Here is a 22,703-nt window from a genome sequence, read left to right as displayed (position 1 = left end):
TTTGAAATTAAATCTATTAGAGTAAATAAGTAAGAAGTAAATATTATAAGTATATGAATTTAATATATGCATACTTGAATGAAACTTAAAAAAGAACTTTAGCTTCTTCTATTGTTATGTTTGTGATGATTATCATTTGTGAAAATGATATGTTATGTAGATGCAGAAAATGTTACCGGATGAGCTAAACATACAAAAATGGATTTATATTATGTTTTAATTTCCTATGAAGTGATAAATTCTATTTTAAAGAATTTTTAAAAGTCAACTTTTTAAGATTTATTTTAAAAAGATAAATGTTTTTATCATGTATTTGTTTACAATCATATTTTGAAATTAAATTATTTTTTTAAAATCATTGAATTGTGACGATTTTTCTTCAATTTTTTAATTTTCTGTAAATAAACACCTTAAAAATTTAAATATTTTGAATACTGTAAATCGAAAATATTACAAAATAAGAGAAAAAAAAAGTATGATAATAAACTTAAGTTATTAGAAACTTGTGACATACATTTTGGGTGTTGTTTAGTGGGTATCGTCCTTGTCTTCATCGACTACTCTGCTGACATGTTATTATTAAACCATGATAATTCATTTATGCTGACGGTGGTGTCGTAGAAGATTTATAAGACATGTTTGATTACCCACAAAAATTCCGTAAGTGTAAGAAACTCACTGAATTTGGAGTTGTCCAAAAAATTGTTAATCATAGTCCATATTCCAACAATGAATATGATTAAAAACTTGATTAACGTATTGTATATGTTGAGAGATATTTGTAAAGGGTTAATTACGTGTCTATAATATGGGTTTGTGTTTTAATGGCAGTGATAAAAATGCACCAGTAAACACAATGAACTAAAAAGATAGAAAAAGAGAAAAAAAATAAAATTATGCAGTACTTTATTCTATTTTTTAACTATTCTTATGTAATATTTTAACTAACAAAATTGCTGATTCTAACATTTTTTTTATGCAATTTTCAAAAGTGGTTCCGATGAAATAATGTTATATAACATGACTTTAGCTTTTGTTTCAAAATAAGTCATAATATAATAAGACTTTTACGTCTAAAAGTCATCCAACTTGTACATTTACATAATTTGTTTAAAACTCACCAATTTTCTCCAATTCGTAAAAAGGTGTATGTTGATGAACATTAAGATTTACACCAAGTTGGCGTGGAATTGAAGCAACCATTTAAGAATTATTGTATCTAAACCGCAATAAGTGAGAAATGGGGATAAGTTTTTCGAAGATAGATGCGACCAGTAGCAGATGCTTTGATGCGAATAACTGTATTCAAATTCTTCTATATTTGATAGAGTCCTCAAGTATTGAGAAAGAAAATAAAACAAGGCAAAATAATCCACTTTTGCTTCAGAAGTTCGGAAGAATAAATATCTTCACCATTAACAAACCAATACATTTGTCCTTTACCTAATTCAAGAAATAAAACGATAAATCTAATAATTAATTAAATGAGAAAATATAGACGGAACTATATAAACAATTGCTGACTTCCTAGTAACATATCAATGTGTGTGTGTGAAGAAATATTACACTGGCTAAGACGCAGAATAGAACAATGCCATATGATCGCTCCAAAAATTTCGTTGTAATGAGACATCAGTCCCATTTCAGTTAGAAATGGTTCAGCACTTCAATCACGATTATAGTATTTCGCAAGTTCTGAGTGGCTCCAGTCAACAGCATGGAAATATAGCACCATGGATGCTTGAATCCATTAAACTCCAGGACAAGCTATCCACAATGCAGAAGCACCACACCATATGGCCATGGGCAGCTCACGTCATTGTATCGGCTCCGTCAACCTAACATCGTAGGAAACTCAACGCTCGAGATAGTCTGAATCGTGTATAAAAATGACGTGTTCATCCTCCACACCCTTCATGGAATCCTCACGAGTGAACCATCTGGAGGTCTCTGCATCAAATAGAGAACAGTTGTAACAGTCTATCAATGCATCGACAAATGGAAACTGGCATGAAAAAGACTAAAAGGAATATGTTATTATGTATGTACTTTGCATATTAGAATCTTCCTGTTCTCTAGTCATGTGCAATATGATTGTTCCCGAAAGAACGGTGATGAATCCGCATATCTCAGAGGTTATGCTGCTGACATCCTGACCAGACCAATCCTGAAAGTAAATAATCAAGCTTATCACATCCTATTGTTCAACAAAAAAGAAAAGTGGAGATATAACCAAAGCAATCAAAGAAAAATGAATTCATTATCATACCTTAAACATTATTGCACTGGCAATTATTGTAAGAGTTGTGAACATTACATAATATACAGGAGAAACAATTGTAGCATTGAATGTGTCCAGAGCCTGAAATAGTTTAATAGTGAAATAAGCTAAAGATTTGATAAAAGCATTTGGGCTATACTAATACAGATATATCATACATTGATGATTAGAAAAGTTTATATCAATGGGAACCTAAAGAACTGTATCAATGGAGAAAAGATTAGTGGAATTCTGTTGCAAGTCAGCATAAAAAGAATGTTTGAATCAGGACGTGGAAAGCAAAGCACGCGAGACTAAGTACAATTACATATATAGAGAGGATAGAATTGTTCACAACATTGTGTTTTATACTTCCATGTATAAATTTTAGTGGGCCTTATTTCAAGATCTGTATCCAGTTCAAACTTCAAGTTTTTCCCAGTTCATATTCAAATGTGAAATTTCAGAATGCTTGACCCACAACCAACTAAATCAATTCTTTCCTGAACTCCTAACAATTGCAATGCATCATTGAGCAATATGAATTACTTCACACCACGCTAAAGCTGAAATGTATCAAACCATGAAGTAGGGCCTTGTTTTGCTGTCTACACGACCAGCTGTTTATTGTATGCATGAAGGAAGGGCTTGTCCCTTGCAAGCCATCGCCTTATAGACAGTACTTATGAAAATAGAAACTAAGAAAAGAAATTGATAAATTCTTCCATGAACAAAAAATATTTTATGCATAAATCACTTTTTAGAAGTTCTATCGTATCAGCAGCATCTTTAGACGAAGATTTTTAATTTGCGCATAAACTAAGTTTAGCATGAGAAAAACTCATTTCATTTCTTCTAATTTTACATCTTTTGAAAGTGCTTATGGAGAGTTAATCTAAATATACCTTTAATCTAATTACCAAAACTAGAAGATCGGCCTTTTTAATTGGTTTTCCTAAATAAGAAACCATGTACAATGCATCAAATGCAGTCCAAGGGCCTTTGGCCCCAGGGAACAACATAAAAATAAGAAACCATAAATCATGCATCAAATGCAGGCCAAAGAAGAAAATGTCCCCTTCAATATATGTAAACAAAGCGTATAATCTTGGCCATAAGTTCCATCACTCACCCTATTAAGGTAATTCAACTGTGTAATAACACAGATTGTTGCCACGCTAAGAAAAAACCAAGTCTGAGGATAAGCTATTTGACTGATTCCATCAAGTGTAAGCTTTATTGCAATTCCAATGGCTTTTATGCTCACAACCTGAAAATGTAACAAAATTAACGTACAGAGTAGCAAACAGTTATCTAACCATTGCAATATTGATATGAAACTTCATCGCAAAGAGACTCAATTACCGTAAGTGACCCAACTAATGAACAGATTCCCAGGTAAACCAGCATATTATTCTGTCCATAGCGAGGTTCAAAGTGTATGATCAATACCAAAACTACTGAAACTGTTGCCACCACGTAAATCAGAAATGCTGTAGGAAAGAAATTGGGGGACAGAGAACATCGGTTAGTATACCAGAATATAGGTATGTAACGAAGAGAAATTAAAACAGGATAAAATCCAACCTGGTTGAGTGGCCAGATCCCATATTTCTTGGACAGAACTTGGAGTCTGCTCCTGTGGAGCATGGATGACAATAACAATTGAACCCACAATGCAGGATACACATCCCATCACGCCCATCTTAGGAAGCCGCTCCTTCAACAAGAAGTGCGACAAAACAGCGCTAGCGACCGACACTTCATATGTTAGTTCCACCATACTAATACAAAATTCACCAGAACTATCAAAATTGCATTTAAAGCTAATAGTACCTAACTATAATACTAAGTGCACCAAGGGGAGTCACCAGAACTGCCGGAGCATAGATATAAGCCACAAAATTTGCAATTTCCCCAATGATCACTGCAAGCAAATAGTTCAAGATCCAACTAAATTTCTTTTCAAAACAGAAGATAACCTGAGTACAACCTCAGAGAAAGAAATAAAGTTGCCACACTTACTCGTTACCATGCCAGCCCACCAAAGCGGCTCTAGCAGATAAGTATAACCACCGACTCCTGTAATTTTCAAAAATCAAAACATAAAAACCTGGATCACAAGCCAACAAACATGCATGGATCTGATCTAAAACACCATATACTACATAATGTCAATGCTTGATTACACAAGGAAGAAAATCAGAAAACAGTAACTTGTTAAACAGAGCTGAGCGATTTGACAATGAAGAAAGAGAATTTACCTGCACGAGTACCGCGTGCAGCAGCACGCTTAAGACCCTTCTTCTTCAAGATAAAGCTTGAACCGATGAATGCACTGGAACTCATCGCCAGTATTAACCCCTTGCAATTATCCGAAACCCCCATCTCTGTCATTCTCTCCAATCGCTGCAACGCTACGAGAAGAAACCCTTCGTTTCCCCTTCAAAGAAGAAGAGAGATCAAATTCGATTAAACGCTGCGTTGTGTTCGTTATCTTTTCAGAGGAGCAAGCTTGCTTAACGCGGCGTCGCTGAACACACTATCAAAGTCGCGAGACCCTTTAATTTTAATTAATAGTAATAATATCGAGAGTCCTTGACTCAGCAGAAGTTTCCGCGCGGAGTAATCCCATGCTTCGCGAAAAACTAGCACTTACATGCGCTCGCTGCTGATCCGTGCGATGAGATATTTATATCTAATCCGAGCTGCAACGTGTCAGATAAATATTGGTTCTACTCTTTCGCTCTAACTTGCTTACATCACTACTGATGACGTGGCTGATTCCTTTCACACGCTACACGGATTGAGAAAGTGGGATATTTTCACTCTTCTGTCATTGGCTATTGGTTTTTTGGTTTTCTCTGCAATTGGGTGTGATATTCTTGTCTTTTATCCGTTGCTGATTATGGATAATTATCTAATTATCTAATCAAAGTAAAACACTTCCACTAACTGTTATTATTGTTATTTAATATTTTATTTTCATATTTATGTCATTATTGTTATTTTGGAACGGAAGAGAATAAAATGTGTCTTTTTCACCTTAAATTCTTGATAACATTATATTTGTTTTTTGCTATTAGTTTATAAATATTAGAGAATATCAGTGCAGATAAAAATATACACGTTACTCGGCACAAATGAGAAAAATGTAAGATATTTTAGGTTAAAAACAAGTGTATTTAAACTCTCGTGTGTTGTCATCATTATTACAAATATTCAAGCTATAAATTTAAGTAATACCATTTAAAATAAATAAAAACAATAATAAATAATATTCATAGTAGAAGTCGCATAAATAACGAAAAATGTAAAATATCACGAGTTGTGAGAGTGAGTATTGGGATCAATGTGATATCAATATTATATGCTCTGATCATCGCTGAGTAATCGCATATCAACATGGCAAGTTAAAATTTAATCAGGAATTAAGTAAAGTTAATTCATGAAATTTAACTTGAGGTACCAGTGTTTTAGCTGCTTTTAATTATAATTAAACATTATTTATTAAACTCTTGGAGTATTTAAGAAATAAATTAAAAAATCTAATTGAATAATTTAATGAGGAAAATCTTAGATTGCATTATAGTATTTGGTGTCCAAGGAAGCTTCCTTGTGTCTTTCTTACGTGGCATGCACGTGTAACAGGCATGCACGCTTAAAATGACACTATTATTTACTATTTTATTTTCGTTTTTATTTTATCTGGGCTGAAATAATTCAGAAAAAAAAAAATCCGAGGCCCGACCTCGATTAAGCAATCCAAATGGCCCACTATATAAAACGCGTATAATCTGGCACACTCTCGATCAAACACCATGACAATAAAATCATGATTTCAATTTTTTAAAGAAAAATATTCAAAACGGTTAATATATTAATAATTAACATTTATTAATAAAAAATATTGTAAAATCTTATTATATAAATTAAAATAATATTATAACAAGTTAAGAACATAATATAGTAACAAAAAATATTTATTTAAATTAAGAATATATTTTCTAAATAAAATAAAATAAAAAACCACTACTGTTAATAAACTATCACAATATCATGACGATATTGTACCGTATGGATTGCCACATCAATGTGTATCATATTATCTGTCCTGGGATCGAGCACCACCCAGACCACTTCACATACTATCAATTTAAGTCGTCTACTTAGTCGTCCTTCTAAGCCATTCACTCAGGCTGTCTATTAGGCCATCCACTCAGGCTGTCTACTAGGCCATCCATTAGGTCGTCTATCCACCGTCCTATTAGGCCATCCACACAAACCCAAGCCATCTTCCTAAACTGTGCACTTAAACCCAGGCCTTCCTCCTAGGTTGTCCACTTAAGTCGTCCTCCTAGACCGTTCACCCAGGTTGTTCTCCTAAGTCATCCTTCTAAATGTCCTCTTAGGTTGTCCACCTAGGTCATCCTCCTAGATCGTCTTCCCAGGTCGCAGGTCGTACGCCTAGGTTGTGCCCGGTGCGACCTAACAACATGGTTAGATTATTAGTGATAATGACTCATTAAGTCCCTAATGCAGATTAAAGTGTGATTGAGTCGTCATTACACTAACGAAAGATAAAGACCCTACACAACTACTATAAATAAAGATCACAGTCTGACATGACTTTAAGATCATTATACACATTATATGCATCACTTGTTATGTTAATAGATCGATTATTTTATTCGGTTTTTAGAACAACTTAGAGTGTTTTGAATAAGAGACTCGACCTCGTATCTGAAAGATATATTATCTCCATAATATCAACAAACATATATTAATTTATTATTATGATTTTAAAAAAATACATTGCTTTTAACAAAAATTACTCTCAAGATTGTTCAATGCATAATATTAAAATTGAACAGAATGTTTTAATTGTGTTAATATATGATACTTTTCTAATTTTTTTCTTGTTCGAGAATGCTTTTGAACTTTATTAATTTGATTATATATCGGAAAATTTATTTCCTAATCTAGAATTTTTTATTATTGAAAAGGAAATTCTGATAATCTACTCAGGTCAAAACAATTCAAAAGTAATTTGAAAAAGAAAAAAAAAATTACATCAAAATAAAGGAATAAATAAAAATATATTTCACTCTGGGTATAGTAATTTTAAAACGAAATAATACAATTAAGAGAAAAGATGGTACGATAATAATGACCTAAAAGATCCACGGATTTAATTTATATATTTGACACCGATGTCTAAGAAACAATTAAGGCCATCACAGCGTTAAGTTCTTGAAGGGGATTCGAATATAATTTAGATTGAAAATTTGGATTTTTCCATTTTTATAATTTATATAAATAAAATGGAAATTTGATTTAAAAATATTATAAAAATATAGATAAGAAAATTTAATTTAAAGAAATGAATCTTAAATGGATCAGAAATAGAAGAGTTTTAGCCCAAAGAAATTTTGATGTGATCATGCTGAAAAGGAAAAGAAAAGTTTAACTATTTAAAATATGAATTAAATCACACCAAACATGTCGATCTTTTGGTCAAATGTTCCATTTAACAGCTTTAAATAAGAGTAATTATTTTTTCAAAAACAGGTTGGAACCAAAACTATGAGTCTCATGTTTCTGCTATGTGTCATCCTTTTGAGAGGTTTGTCTTCTTTTACATTTCTATTTTCACACTTTTGTTATGTACCAAAACTATAAAACCATAACACATTTTCTCAATAGTAGTTTAGCACACTGCAATGATTTTGCCATGCAAAATGGGACACAGTTTGTCTTTTAAAGTTGTTTTATAAAAAAGTAGTTTGACTGGTACTGAGTTATTAATCTTTTTTAAGGATTTAGTTGCAGAGATAATAATATATTTGAGTTTTATTTATCAATTTTTTTTATATATATTTTAATGACACTGTTGCTCAGTTTAAAAAGAAAAATCATGATGCTTTTAATGAAATTTATTGGGTGAAGAAAATAAGTCCTTCTTTTATTTATTTTATTGATTTGAACACGTTATTGTTATAAATGTTACAAAGAAAACACTTTTTTTTGTTGAAACTTATATTTTTATGTATTTTAAATGTAAAAAAAAAACTATAAAAATATGCATTATTTCTAGATATTGATTCTGTTAATATGATGTTATATTTTTTAAAATTTTATTTTGTATGTTATTTAATAATTATGATTTTGTATCAAGGCACAATCCGATTTTTCTTTTTTTAAGAAAAAATAGCATTGAATGTGTCATATTTTATTTATTTCAAAAATATTTTTTATTTTTTTATTATTTTCTTTTATTTCAAAATATGAAAAAATATAAAATATTTTTAAAATAAATAAAAATAATGAGAAGATAGAATAACACTTGAAGATATGAAAAGAACAACACCTAATAAATAATATAAAAGTTTCTTTAATTTATGTATAATTAAATTAAAATTGCACTAATAAATTATACATTAGTTACTATTTTTAAAGTATCAAATTAAAATACATTAGTTATTAATTACACATTAATTATATTGTATTTTCATTATTTATTATTTTTAAATATCTCTTTCATCTTAATTTATTGGAAGGTTAATTTTGAAACTTTAATGTATATTAAGGTTTAAATTAATGCATTCAAAACTTTTTAAATTTGTGAAAAAATATATTCTCATTATCTAAATTTTTATTTACTTTTAATTCTCATCATTCTTAAAAAGAAAATTATGTAATCATTTATCACTTTTACATGCCAAAAGAATGACAAATGGTGTATGAAAAGAATTCACTTTACTTTACTTTATTTTATTTTATTTTATTTTATTTTATTTTATTTTATTTTATCGACAAACATCTGTCTTATATTTATCTTCCCTTCTTTTAAGTATCTTTTGGTGACTTTCTTAAAACTTTTATAGAGAAACCAAAACATGATTCTTTTTTCAAGTTATGAAAACCAACAAAAATAGTTTTAAATAATTTGAAAAAATAAAATAAAAAACATCTAATGCTATAAATGGATAATTTATTTTCTTTTGTTGGAATATGCAGACATTAAGTGGTAATTTTTGATTTAAAAACAGCCATTTATTAATTTATGTGCAGATTAATTATCGCTAATTATCGCACTTATAAAACAGTGGTTTTCTTAAGTCTAAATCCATATTGTTACAATTGAAGATCTTTCTCTCAATTTCTTCTGTTTCTTTTCATTTTTGGAATCAAATTATTGAATGTCTAAAACAAAACCCATGAATCTCATATTTCTGGTTTGTGCCTTCCTTCTCGCAGGTTTGTGTATTGACACTTTTTGTCACGGACATTGATGCTACAAACACTAATCTCCTATTTTTATTCTTAAAATTCTCATTCATGTTAACGAAAATCTGATAAAATACGAACTAAAATATCTCATTTGCTGCTACCACAGGTTTTGAAGTCGACGCATTATCCTATGATTATTCTGCAAGTATTGAAGTAAATATTTATATTTTCAAAGGTGTTTGTCATTACAATATATAGTTTTTTTTTTTCCTTACTTTAATGGGCTATATATGAATTCAATTTCAGTGTCTTACACAACCATTGAAGCCTCAATACAATGGAGGAATAATCCGAAACCCAGATCTAAATAATGGACTTGAAGGATGGAATTCATTCGGGGATGCAAAAATAGAACACAGAGAATCATCAGGCAACAAATACGTGGTAGCACATAGCAGAAAACATGCACATGACAGTGTCTCTCAAAAGATTTCTATCGAAAAGGGCAAACATTATACTCTGTCTGGTAAAATTTGTTCTGAAACTGCATAAATCATGCATTGTTTTTCCCATTTATAAGGTCATTGGTAACCAAAATGCATTGTTCTTCACTGATGGTTAAATTATACAGCTTGGATACAAGTAAGTGCAGGGAATGTCCTTGTAACTGCAATTGTGAAAACAAGCAAAAATTACAACTTTGCTGGTGCCATTTTTGCTGAGAGTGAGTGTTGGTCTATGCTTAAGGGTGGTTTCACAGCTCAAGATTCAGGACCAGCAGAGCTCTATTTCGAGGTACTATATATATATATATATATATATATATATATATATATATATATATATCTCCCATGGCTTTTGATAAATGTGTTTCTGTATAATTTGATGATGATCTTCTTTCATTTGCATTGTTGATCATATTGGAAGTAACTTGTTTGTGATTTCTACAATTCTCTAACTCATCGAAATCATGAACTGTGTAGGGCAATAATACCTCTGTCGAAATATGGATAGACAATGTTTCCTTACAACCATTCACAGATGAAGAATGGAGTTCTCATCAAGATCAGAGCATTGAGCAGGTAAATATTTTCTTTGATATTTAAAGTAAAGATTTTATCTTTTTGAGTCCTGATTATCTGGGATGAATTGATTTGACAGAATCGTAAGAGGAAGGTATTAATCCGAGCACAAGATGAACAAGGAAAGCCATTAGCAAATGCAAAGGTATCATTTGAAATGAAGAAGGCAAGTTTTCCGTTTGGGAGTTCGATGAATAAATACATCTTAAACAATGCGTTATACCAAAACTGGTTCGCCTCTAGATTCACAGTGACAGCGTTTGAAAACGAAATGAAATGGTACAGCACTGAAAGTGTGCAAGGTAAGGAAGACTACACGGTTGCCGATGCTATGTTGCGGTTTGCCAAGAGCCACAACATAGATGTTCGAGGCCACAACATATTCTGGGATGATCCTAATTTCCAACCTGGTTGGGTTCCTTCACTGTCTCCAGCCCAACTAACTTCTGCAACAGAACAGAGGCTCAAATCTGTCGTGTCAAAATACAAAGGCAAGGTTATTGCATGGGACGTTGTAAACGAAAATCTACACTTCTCGTTCTTCGAAAGTAAACATGGACCAGACTTTTCGAGCAAAATTTTCGAGGAGGTTCATAATGTTGATGCAGGAACCACTTTGTTTCTGAACGAGTATAACACCATCGAGGACAATAAAGATAGTGTTGCAAGCCCAGCAAGGTACGTCCAGAAGATTAAACAAATTCAGAGTTATAAAAAGAACAGTGGAATCGCTTTGGGAATTGGGTTGGAGTCCCATTTCGGTGATAAGGGTATCAATTTTCCATACGTCAGATCATCTTTAGATTTTCTTGGTGCCACTCGTTTGCCCATTTGGATTACAGAATTTGATGTTGCAAATCAACCTAGACAGGTAAAACTCAACCCTACCAACTTTGCATTTTATTTCAATCAACTTCTTATATTCATGCAACAAATTAATATTATAAACTAATGGATGGTCTGATAAGTGTCCGATAGCGATAGCAGATAGGATACATTCTAACCATAATTCGGATAGGATAGGACTTTAAGTCTAACTCAATCGCACAAAACCTAAGATGAAGTTTGCATCCAGTTATATATTAGACGTTAATGGATGGTCTAATAAGAGTCTGATTATTGATAGGATAGACTCTATCCCTAATTCTGATATATGTTAAGAATTTGACTTTTAAGCCTAACTCAATCCCAAAATCGTGGTTTTATCTTTAGTCGATATGAGATTTCGAATACTTATATTTATTATCATTCAAGTTTTTATTTACATAATGAATATTTAACCGAGTTAGCTATGATTTGTGTAGGTACAATACTTTGAGCTTGGTCTTAAAGAGCTACATAGTCACCCTATGGTTAAAGGTATTGTGATGTGGACAGCATTGTCACCACAAGGTTGCTACAGAATTTGCTTAACAGATAACAATTTCAAGAACTTACCAGCAGGGAACGTTGTGGACAGATTTATTTCTCAGTGGAAACCTAAGAATTTGTCTGGAGTTACAGATAAAAATGGATACCTTGAGCTCTCTCTTTTTCATGGTGATTACGAAATGAAGATAAGTCACCCTGTAAAAAACAATAGCACTTTCACACAAGCCCTAAAAGTATCTCCCCAAAATCAACCTAACAAAATAAAACAATTTGTAAAGCTTTCTGTGAAGTAATTACTTTTGCATATTAAATAGTTTTAGTTTACAATGTAAGTTAATAAAACTTGTAGTGAAAAGTTCTAATATTACTTTTTCTATGATGTTTGTTCATTGTCTAACTCTTTCCCTTTAAGTTACATTCATATTAACAAATTGCCAATTCTAATAACACAACGTTGACATCAAGAGTATCATATAGTTCTTATGATAATTAAAAAATTGAAATAACGAAAAGTAGTATTTAAAAAATATTTAGGATTGCATAACTTCAATTTAAAATTTTCTATCATTTCGCCATCTGTAAATGAACTAAAGCTTAATTCAATTCAGATAGGCTTTTATTTAGATTGAATGATTTTAAACATGAAAAATTCTTAAATAATAAATATAAATAATAAGTGGTGTGTTTTTTCCATATCCAAATGGGTTAAATGTATTTTCCATATAGAATTATGTAAAATATAAATAATAAGTGGAGTTCTTTTTACTATTCAAATAGAGTTTCACAATAATCTATAATATAACCTAAACGCTCTTTGTTAAGAGATATTTTACATCATTTTCATGGACTAAATATTTTATAATTTAGTTTACAAACGAAACATAATATTTTATAATAATTTAGAGAGAAAAATATATATAAATTTATCTTTAAATAATGTAAAATTTAAAAGAAACATGCTTATTGTTTATATACGAAATATAAATTTATATAAAAATAATAATTATTTAAGGAGACAATTTTTTATTGTGTACTCTGAATACTAGCTTCTTTACTATATGCATTATGTATTGACATTCCTGTCAATTTACAATTAATTTAAAATACAGTTAAATATATTTTTAATTCATAAAATTTAACATAAAATTGTAATTCATTTTTGTTTTAATTTTTGATATAATTTGACTTTAAATTCTAAAAATAAATATATATAATCATTTTAATCTCGTGGTAAACTTTTATATATGTTACTTTACATCGTTGCTATGTTATAATTCAAATATCGTCCTAAAACATAAAAAGAAATAACACAATTAGATTTAGAGAATTGTGTCCATTTATTTTTAAAATTTAAAATCAAAATATAATTTTATTTTCTCAAAATATATTATATATATATATATATATATATGTGTGTGTGTGTGGTATTCTTTATTAGCCAAGGCCCACTTAAAGATTCAGCAATCCGAAGTGAAGAAAACAAATGGCCCAAGACCAACATGTAGATTCAGCAATCCAAAATGGCCCACTACTTAAAACCCTGACAACCTGGCACGCTAAGGATCACACACAACATGACAACAAAATCACGAATATACTTTTTAAAGCGTATTCATAAAGTGGCTAATTGATACTTTAATAATTATATTACAATTAAAATATACATGAATATAATAAATTAAGTGACTATTTAAATCCTAATTACTAATTACAATTTTTATTTCACTCTTTAAATAAATCCATAGTTTTTTATTTATTAAAATATACTTCTTAATTTCTCTAGGAGTTATTTAATGTAATCACGGATCCCTCGCTACTCCTACTCCTTATTGTGCTATAAGGGTGACAATAGTTAGAGCAGGATAGAAAAAAAAGTGATGCTTTTTTATTAATAATAATAATAATAATATTTTTTTATAAAAATGATAACATTAATAATAATAATAATAATAATATTTAAGACGAGAGTATAATTAAATGAGTGACTTTTATTTAATTTTCTTTATAATTATATTATTTGAATGTTATTTTGCTCTTTCTTGTTTATCTGTGTATTAAAAAAACATGTTATGTGATTATGGTAAAAATGATAGGTTTAATAATTTTTTTGGTGTTAATATTTGAGATATTTATTTAATGTGATCCTTTATCAATTATTCTTATTTATTTAATTTTTTATTTTCTCTTTTTTATTTATTTATTGCACTTTCATGACTATCTCCGGATAGAATAGACGTAGATGTGATAAGTAGAAACGAAGAATGAAGAATTGAAGAAATCTAAAATCACTAACATAGTCACATTTGAAATGATGTCAACATAAATTCAACGAAAAAAACTTAATAGAATAGCCCATATTAACTTGTTTTAAATAAAATAGAAAATTAATTTAAGACAAAAAAAATCAAGAATCATATTTAATAAACTTCTTAAATATTGAAACTAAAAATATATAACAATATTACGATTAATATAAAATAGCTCATACTTTTTATTATTTTTTTTAAAAAAAATATATTAGATACATGTTTTTTCGTGTTTCATATATCTAAAAAATTTCAGTATATATATATATATATATATATATATATATATATATATATATATATATATATATATATATATATATATATATATATATATATATATATATACATAATCTGTTGTGAAAAAATTATTAAAAAATAGTTAAAATATCATTACATTTTATACTCAAATATTATAAAATATGCATAGTTTTTCTTTCACTATTATTTTATCATATTTTTAAATGAAAAAATGGATAACCCACAACCACTAGTCTTCATTTGTGACTGTAGGTTGAATTGGTACAAGTGATCAAGGGAAACCTATGCATACGATTTATTCACTTTGAATTTTATAATTTTACTTTTGAATTTATTTTAATTTTTTTACAAAAATATTTAAATTATATTTTTCCTTTTGAAATAGATTGAAAAAAGTGACATTTATGAAATGTAAATTATTCGTCTAAGAAAATCTAATATCATTTTGACCATAAAATCTCAAATTCCACGAGACTTTATGATGAAATTTCATGACCTTGCAGTGATTTTTTTTCACAATCTGCTTTTTCTTTTTTTTCAGTATGTTGATGAATTGATCAAATTGGAAGTGAAGGGTAATTTTTATTTTATATATAGAAGTTATGAGTTTTTATTTTTAATTATGTTTTTCAAATTCCTGAATGTTGTAGGGTAATAATTCTTCTGTCGATTTTAGGATAGACAGTGTTTCTTTGCAATCATTCACAAAGAAGGAATGGAAGTCACATCAATATCAACAAAGCATTGAAAAGGTATCTAATAGTTATTGAATAAATGGAAGAAAAATATTATCAAAACATTCTAATTTATTTATACACTTTATCCATGTGAATATTATCATAGTTACTCTAATTTTAAACTATTAAGTAAAAATTAATAAGACTGAACTCTCTAGTTTTCATTTTTCTGTTATATTAAACATTACAAAAGCTTTATGGCATGCCTTGTACTTTAAATTTTTCATTGGATTCATCCTTCCAAATTCAAAGATAATCAATTATATTGCGTATTGTTCTTCCTATTCTTCCTTATTTATTGTCTTACTCTTATGTTTTAACTTCAAGCAGGTTTTGCTTCCAATCTCAGTCAAATAATAAAAATTCAGCAAAGGTTGGTCCCACATCGTAATTGTAGTCTTTGCACACTCTTATAACATGCGTTTTGTTAAGGATAACCTTCTTTTATCCTCCTACTTTAAGCATAAGAGAAAACAAGTTTTTTTTACAACAAAACGCTTACTTCTATTTGCAGTAGATTATAAATTGACATTCCTACATCAATATGCAGTTATTTGGAAATACATGTTTTCAAAAGGCAACGTTTAATGTTAATTAAATTAATTGCATGTAATTTATTATTTTTAATTGAGTGGATGAGCTGACAGAGATGTGAAAATCAGTCCCATTTTGTTATTGTTAACTGTGACCACACATTAATTGATTTTGTTACCATGATTTTCGATCACCACTCATAATCAAAGAATCACTATCTCTACCTACGCTTTCGGCTTGGTCTCTGAGAAACTAAAGACAGCCACAAAATCATGGCCTAATGTGTTCATTCTCAGTCTCCATCTTTCCATTTTTCTTTTCTTCCGATTTCTTAATCTAATAACATAGTTTTCTGGGCAAACATGGTAATGTACATTGTTTATATACTGCATGATATGAATATGATGGAGCAGAAGAAAGGATAAGAGATATAATATACAATATGACAGCTGTCAAGAGTCAATGATCAGTAATACACGAGCTAAACGCACCAGTCCACTTTTTTGCTTTGACTCTTCCAGTGGCCATTTAATTGCAACACGTGGCAGGTGTTGGAGTTTTTTTAACAATTTTCTGATTTCTGCTTTTTGTGAAATTTCATTTATTGTTCTTCTCTTTAGCCTTCAATTCGTTCACCAATTTCCTGAGAGGAAAGAGGGGCCTTTGCCTTTGGGAGAGGAAGAAGGGGGGCATGTTCTTTTCTGTCATCTCTCTCTCTGATCAGACAGAAACAGTCAGACACACGCATAATACACATAGATGAAGTAGAGAAATTCTCAAACACACTCTCTCTCTCGAATTATTGCTCCAAACCCATTCAGAGTACAGATGGATCTTCGATCATAGCGGTTTTAGCAGCTGGAATCTGCACTTGCACCATGTGTGTTTCTACTGCCACCCCTGTAGTAAATATATTATTATTTTCGACATAGACATTCAATTCCTCCTGTGAAACAGGAAAAAATTGGAGGAAGTGTTCAAACTTTCTCAGCCACCATCATTCCATTCAAATGGGTGTTGCAATTGCAATGATTCTAAAGAGAAGAATGCTGGATCCCACCTCGGCCAAGCTCTGAGAATGCTAAATTCCACGAGTGTCAGGAACCCAAGAAAGTAAGTATAAAATTACATGCATGGTTGGTTTTGTTTATGCCAGAACGGATCAAAGACAAATATAATAGATTAGATTACAGAGATAAAAAAAGAACAGTACTTGTTTTTGTTTGCTTGCAAAGTTGTTCACTTTTGTTTAATAATGTTGCAGCAGTTTAGCAATATATAAATCATAGAGAGAAGAAAAGAATGGTTATTTGTGGTCTGCGGGTACTGGGATGATTTCACGTGAGAGTTCTGCCACCGTGTCCGTGAGTGTTGCGAGAGTGGAGGAGTTTCGAGAAACCAAGGGCAGCCCCAGCAAAGGCAACCACTTTAACCACGGTAGGTGTCTCCAATTTGATGGATCCCTTGAGTTTCCAAACAGAGCTCTCTCTTCCATTATTGTTTCCACTGCTATGGTTATTGCTTCATACTTCAAACTTCAATCTCATTTCAAGCTTTTGGGTTAGATGAGTGGTTGAGGACTCTACTCTACTCTACTCCACTCTACCACAAGAATGTCATGACACACGAGTGGATCATAGAAAGAGAGGGTTTTGTCAATGTCAATGGTAGATCTGAAGACTTAAAAGTGAGTGAGTGAAACAGCTAAGAAAACCAAAGATCTGTCTCAACTTCAACCGTTTTTCAGCTGTAATTTATGTACGTCAGTTAACTGTTAAACCTCAAATGCATTAAAGTGTTCAATGGCTCTCATAATGGGAAACCAAAACAGTTGAAATTGGAAGTCCTCCTTTGCAACTTCAACTGTGGTTGGTTGGCCCCTAACATGGAGAGATCCTATGTTTTTGTTTTTCTCTGTGTCTCTGTGCTTTGTCTCTTCCTGTCCGAACCCACCAGAGCAGAAGACGATTCCCAGCCACTACTCGCTCTCAAATCCTCCATTGACGTTCTCCACAAGCTCCCATGGCGGCAAGGAACCGACGTGTGCACATGGAAAGGGGTCAAAGACTGCTTCAACGGAAGAGTCAGAAAGCTCGTTCTGGAACACTCCAACCTAACCGGTTCTCTAGATGCCAAGATCTTGAACCGTTTGGACCAGCTCCGAGTCCTCAGCTTCAAAGGAAACTCACTCTCCGGCCAAGTCCCTGACCTCTCCGCCCTGATCAACCTCAAATCGATTTTCCTTAACGACAACAATTTCTCCGGCGAGTTCCCCTCCTCGGTCGCGCTGCTCCACCGCGTCAAAGTCATTGTCCTGTCGCAAAACCACATCTCCGGCGACATTCCAGCGTCGCTTCTGAATCTCCGGCGACTCTACATCCTCTACCTGGAAGACAACGCGTTCACGGGAAGCATCCCGGCTTTCAACCAAACCAGCCTCAGGTATTTGAATGTCTCCAACAATCGACTCTCCGGCGAGATTCCGGAGACCGCCGCACTGATCCGGTTCAATGCCTCGTCGTTTTCAGGCAACCCGGGGCTCTGCGGGGAGAACATCCTCCAACCGTGCAAAAACGGCAGCGCTCCGTCGGCGCCGCCGATAAGCCCCAGCTATCCGCTAATCCCGGGAGGCACCGCGGCGGCGTCGAAGCGGGCGTCATATAACCGTACCAAACTGATAAAGATAATTGGAGGGTGCGTTGGTGGGTTTATTTTCATACTGTTGTGCATGGTTGTGGTGTGGGCGATTTGCAGGAAGCGGAAGACGAGGGTGGGTTCCGGAACGAGGAGCAAGGGCGGTGCTGACGTGGCAGAGGGGGAGGCTGGTGCGGCGGGGAGTGCAGGAGGCGGCGGCGGCGGCGGCGGCGGCGAGGGCGGGGACAGTGGTAAACAAGGGGGTTTTGCATGGGAAGGTGAGGGTCTAGGGAAACTGGTGTTCTGCGGAGGAGGTGATCGCGAGATGAGTTATAGTTTGGAAGATTTGCTGAAAGCATCGGCGGAGACTTTGGGGAGGGGTATTATCGGAAGTACATATAAAGCAGTTATGGAATCAGGGTTCATCGTTACTGTTAAGAGGTTGAAGGATGCAAGATACCCTGGTTTGGAAGAATTCAGAGCTCACATTCATGTTCTTGGAAGGCTCACTCACCCTAACCTGGTCCCACTCAGGGCCTATTTTCAGGCTAAAGAAGAACGTCTTCTCGTTTATGATTACTTCCCCAATGGCAGCCTCTTCTCCCTTATTCACGGTATCTATCTCCCACTTAACTTCCATTACACTCATTCCTCAATAACCAATGCCACTCATTAATGCATATTTCCACTCTCTAGTTAATTATCATTCTAACAATAATCTATTTGTCTCACAGGTGTTTGTATAATTGCTCAATTGAAAATAGTGACATGTCTCTATGATTGGTTTAGTGTTTAGTGTGAATGGCTTATTATTTGAATGATAAAACTATTATTATAAGAATGCAGTTTGGTCCTGAAAAGGGGGGCTGAGAGTGACCTAAAAGATGATTATCTTTTAATAATGGGACCTCAAATTATGCCTTGCACTAAACCTTTCCCTCTCCCTCAGATTTAGTTAAATAAAGACAAAGGTTGCTGCTTTCTCTTTCAAACTGTTTGATGTAATTTCAGACTTTATAAATATGTGTGTGCTCTTAAATTGACAACTCATTTATAGCGTGACCCCCATGTTAGTGTTGTCGCCCTCCACCATGGAAAGATTACTACACAGACACAGAGTGGAATTCGTGTTTTACTGTACTGCCATGTACTTCTACAGTGATCTCATATCCACTTCAATCGGTGTCAAGTATTTTTTTCTATAGGAATTGCTCGGTGTTAAATTAGGTCATACAGATTTTTAAATCTCATAATTCATTTGTAAATTCTCTCCCTTTCTTCCAGAGCCTATCTATCAGGTCAACACTTTCTGCTCTCACCTACCAGCGGGATTCATAGATGGGAGAAAGTGGTTAGAACGTTCCCGTGTTCTATTCCTTTTAAGATTGTTTTGTTTTTAAAATAAAATAACACAGTTGAATTCCTTTCGTTATGGTAGCTGAAATATGCATTTCAATAATAAGGATTTAGGTTACCCGTCGATCTTAGGCATGGCAAATTAGATCTTTTTGTTTTGGAATTGCCCCTTAAAGAATTTAGGAGCCAGCCATCACTAATCCCCTTTCTAGAAGCCCTAATCCTTTTTATGGGAATTCTATTCAAATACGAAGGAAGATGCTGGATAAACAACAGTGTTCGCAACTGTTTAAACTATAAAAGCGGTTACATTATTCTGTGGATATATGAAGATAAGTGTTATCTTCACTCGTTCATGTAAAAAGTTGAGCATTTGTGAGAAAAAGTTTAAGCTTTATTATTCCTAGGGAACAACCCCAATTTCAATTATATAAGAACAAGATAATATGCTTTCTTGCAGAGCATTTAACAAATCAAGAAGTCAGCCTTTCTTTATTGTGGAACCATAGTATCCAAGGATAGAAAGTAGTCAATCATTCCAAGTTGTCATTTTTCCTGGATCCTCACGTGTATTTCTGCTGTCTTGAAACTATTGTTTTTCTCCTCACATGCATTGTGCTGCTTTATTTTCTAAGCAAATCGTTGTGAACCTTAGTCTTCAAGCAATTACAGTGTTCCATCACTGACTTGTGTCTTGGTAATACAAAATTTACACGGCGATCATACTTTCCTGAATGTAAAGTAAAGTAAATGGCACAAATGGAGAATCCAAGTGATAATACCAATAAAGTGATGTTATCTTTGAGCTAGCCTCTAGTTATTGAAATTATGCTAGTAAGACTGGCATATATGTTGGATTTAGCTATACTTTATCACCATCATCATTTTGTTTAAGTGATCTTTCCTAGACATGATTGAAGTTGTTTGTATTTGTTAATTGAGCCTTTTGGAGTTATCAGAATTTTAAACCAATAACATTCTAGAGGCACCACATTTCACTGTGCATGGAATTAAAGAACACCACTTATACAATTTCCAAATGCTAAGAACTAAACTGAAAATTTCTGCATCATAACTTCACTATCAAACCAATGATTGACAGAAGAGCTGTTGCGATGACTATAATGCAGGATCAAAGACATCCGGCGGGGGAAAGCCTCTTCACTGGACATCCTGCCTTAAGATTGCCGAAGATCTAGCAACAGGCCTGCTCTATATCCACCAGAACCCCGGCATGACACATGGAAACCTAAAATCTTCTAATGTGTTGCTTGGTTCTGATTTTGAGTCATGTCTTACTGATTATGGTCTCACTGTTTTCCTAAATCCTGACTCAATGGACGAGCCCAGTGCCACATCTTTATTCTACAGAGCACCTGAATGCCGCAACTTTCAAAGGTCACAAACTCAACCAGCTGATGTATACAGCTTTGGGGTCCTTGTTCTAGAGCTTTTAACTGGCAAAACACCCTTCCAAGACCTTGTTCAGACGTATGGTTCAGACATACCTAGGTGGGTCCGGTCAGTGCGCGAAGAAGAGACAGAGTCCGGTGATGATCCTGCCTCAGGCAATGAAGCATCAGAAGAGAAGCTTCAGGCTCTTCTGAACATTGCCATGGCATGTGTTTCACTGGTGCCAGAAAACAGGCCTACAATGAGAGAGGTTTTAAAGATGATAAGAGATGCAAGAGGGGAGGCGCATGTCTCATCTAACAGTAGTGATCACTCTCCTGGAAGATGGTCAGATACTGTTCAAAGCTTTCCAAGGGAAGAACACCAGAGCATATGATTGGTAACTTTTTTGATAGCTTCATAGTTTGAAACTATGCATTCTGATTTTTCCTGAATTGGTCATTGATTCCATCCATGCATAAACTAGGTGATACGAAAATCATGCGGTAAAGACCTACATTTAAATCTCTTGCTTTGTGAGTAAATGCATTTTAAAGGTAATCAATGGATTCATTTGTAGAGTCATCAAATGTTCACCTTGTCTAAGATTTGCAGGACAGTTATTTTAGTTTTAGATAAGTTCTTTTTCAAAAGTCAGTCTTGTAAAACAAACTTTCCCATAAAAACATGGGGTTCAGATTAGTTTAGACCCGTAACTAAGTTAATTATTTCAAATTGAACTCTATTAACTTTTTATCTGAAGGAACATTGATGCTAAAATCCAACTTTGCCTTTTTGTTCAAGCATAAATGTGTCAGTCCCGAATTGATGGTTGTGACTTGTGAGGTTGTCGATAAACGACATTGGAATTTTTAGAAAACTAGCAACCATGGGACTGTTGAACCAATATTTTCAAATTTGGATAAAGTAGAAAAATCATATTATTAGAAAAACATCCAATATTACAAGGTACGTATATTCATCAATTAATAGTTTTAAATTGAAGTTAAAATACTTATACAAAAAATTGTATGATTACTTCTTTTTAAGTAAAGTATAAAATATTAAAGTACACCTTTTATTTCTCAAGCAGTTTAATTATCCTAAAAGAAAAGAAAAGAAATTTAACAACACTATAGACATTGGTATACAAGGCTGAATTGCACTTAGCATTAGTTAGTTCTATTCTAATTGGTAAAATTTGAAGCTTGAGAAAGAAGGTTCAAGTACGTGGTGCTCTCAAGTTGGCTTAAGTAATTAAATTGCAAAGTATGAATTATAAAGGAGAAAATGTAGGGTATGCTTGATTCTTTTCTCATCTTTAAAGATGTGTTTTTTTTATTATAAATTCCATTAAACCGTGTTTTAAAAAAAATGAATTTTGAAAACTTTGTAATTTAAATTAATTTATATTTAAAAAATTATCGCGCGTGTGATAATTTTTTATACATGCGATAAGAAAAGTCAGAAAAAAAGCAGTTTTGAGTTTGACGTGAGCATAAAAATAAAGGGTGATTTAGTAGATATGTTTATATGA

At 32.5% G+C, this 22,703-nt stretch overlaps 3 protein-coding genes across 7 annotated transcripts; 2 read left to right on the top strand and 1 right to left on the bottom strand.

Annotated features, from left to right (window-relative positions):
• Positions 1 to 1,302: 1,302 nt before the first annotated feature.
• Positions 1,303 to 4,911, bottom strand: LOC106756476 (probable magnesium transporter NIPA6). Its single transcript, XM_014638920.2, has 9 exons — positions 4,525 to 4,911; positions 4,286 to 4,342; positions 4,097 to 4,187; positions 3,848 to 4,008; positions 3,626 to 3,753; positions 3,393 to 3,530; positions 2,270 to 2,362; positions 2,050 to 2,167; positions 1,303 to 1,950 (listed from the first exon to the last, which is right to left on the bottom strand). The coding sequence occupies exons 1-9, from the start codon at positions 4,655 to 4,657 to the stop codon at positions 1,856 to 1,858; spliced, it is 1,014 nt and encodes a 337-aa protein (XP_014494406.1). The 5' UTR covers positions 4,658 to 4,911; the 3' UTR covers positions 1,303 to 1,855.
• Positions 4,912 to 7,846: 2,935 nt separating this feature from the next.
• On the top strand, positions 7,847 to 12,239 carry LOC106755995 (anti-sigma-I factor RsgI6-like). 2 transcript variants are annotated; one of them, XM_014638231.1, is made up of 7 exons: positions 7,847 to 7,886; positions 9,660 to 9,706; positions 9,800 to 10,019; positions 10,125 to 10,288; positions 10,477 to 10,575; positions 10,655 to 11,446; positions 11,880 to 12,239. In XM_014638231.1, exons 1-7 carry the CDS (start codon positions 7,847 to 7,849, stop codon positions 12,237 to 12,239), a joined length of 1,722 nt encoding a protein of 573 aa, XP_014493717.1. The 2 variants fall into 2 exon arrangements, with proteins under 2 accessions (XP_014493717.1, XP_022643186.1); XM_022787465.1 differs by lacking the exon at positions 7,847 to 7,886 and adding an exon at positions 9,422 to 9,520.
• A 3,984-nt stretch (positions 12,240 to 16,223) lies between these two features.
• LOC106756190 (inactive leucine-rich repeat receptor-like serine/threonine-protein kinase At1g60630) lies at positions 16,224 to 21,928 on the top strand. 4 transcript variants are annotated; one of them, XM_014638499.2, is made up of 4 exons: positions 16,224 to 16,664; positions 16,742 to 16,897; positions 17,049 to 19,032; positions 20,905 to 21,928. In XM_014638499.2, the coding sequence occupies exons 3-4, from the start codon at positions 17,670 to 17,672 to the stop codon at positions 21,561 to 21,563; spliced, it is 2,022 nt and encodes a 673-aa protein (XP_014493985.1). In that variant the 5' UTR covers positions 16,224 to 16,664; positions 16,742 to 16,897; positions 17,049 to 17,669; the 3' UTR covers positions 21,564 to 21,928. The 4 variants fall into 4 exon arrangements, with proteins under 4 accessions (XP_014493985.1, XP_014493986.1, XP_014493983.1 ...); XM_014638500.2 differs by having other exon boundaries at positions 16,224 to 16,897; positions 17,049 to 17,221; positions 17,350 to 19,032; XM_014638497.2 differs by having other exon boundaries at positions 16,224 to 16,897; positions 17,052 to 19,032.
• The last annotated feature ends 775 nt before the right edge of the window (positions 21,929 to 22,703 follow it).

The sequence above is a fragment of the Vigna radiata genome, chromosome 2 (genome assembly GCF_000741045.1).
Source record: "Vigna radiata var. radiata cultivar VC1973A chromosome 2, Vradiata_ver6, whole genome shotgun sequence".
Classification (NCBI taxonomy): domain Eukaryota; kingdom Viridiplantae; phylum Streptophyta; class Magnoliopsida; order Fabales; family Fabaceae; genus Vigna; species Vigna radiata.
The sequence above is the reverse complement of the archived record's forward strand: the minus strand, read 5'-3'. Positions and strand labels throughout refer to the sequence as shown.

What these genes read in the sequence shown, in the direction of transcription:
- LOC106756476 (XM_014638920.2), bottom strand. Translation starts at nt 4,657, where the DNA reads ATGACAGAGATGGGGGTTTCGGATAATTGCAAGGGGTTAATACTGGCG. An exon ending in GCACTTAGTATTATAGTTAG is followed by an intron (nt 4,009 to 4,096) that starts GTACTATTAGCT and finishes GTCGGTCGCTAG; the next exon opens with CGCTGTTTTGTCGCACTTCT. An exon ending in CCAGTGCAATAATGTTTAAG is followed by an intron (nt 2,168 to 2,269) that starts GTATGATAATGA and finishes ATTTACTTTCAG; the next exon opens with GATTGGTCTGGTCAGGATGT.
- LOC106755995 (XM_022787465.1), top strand. Translation starts at nt 9,463, where the DNA reads ATGTCTAAAACAAAACCCATGAATCTCATATTTCTGGTTTGTGCCTTC. An exon ending in TTGTGCCTTCCTTCTCGCAG is followed by an intron (nt 9,521 to 9,659) that starts GTTTGTGTATTG and finishes CTGCTACCACAG; the next exon opens with GTTTTGAAGTCGACGCATTA. An exon ending in ATTATTCTGCAAGTATTGAA is followed by an intron (nt 9,707 to 9,799) that starts GTAAATATTTAT and finishes ATTCAATTTCAG; the next exon opens with TGTCTTACACAACCATTGAA.
- LOC106756190 (XM_014638499.2), top strand. Translation starts at nt 17,670, where the DNA reads ATGGAGAGATCCTATGTTTTTGTTTTTCTCTGTGTCTCTGTGCTTTGT. An exon ending in CCTCTTCTCCCTTATTCACG is followed by an intron (nt 19,033 to 20,904) that starts GTATCTATCTCC and finishes ACTATAATGCAG; the next exon opens with GATCAAAGACATCCGGCGGG.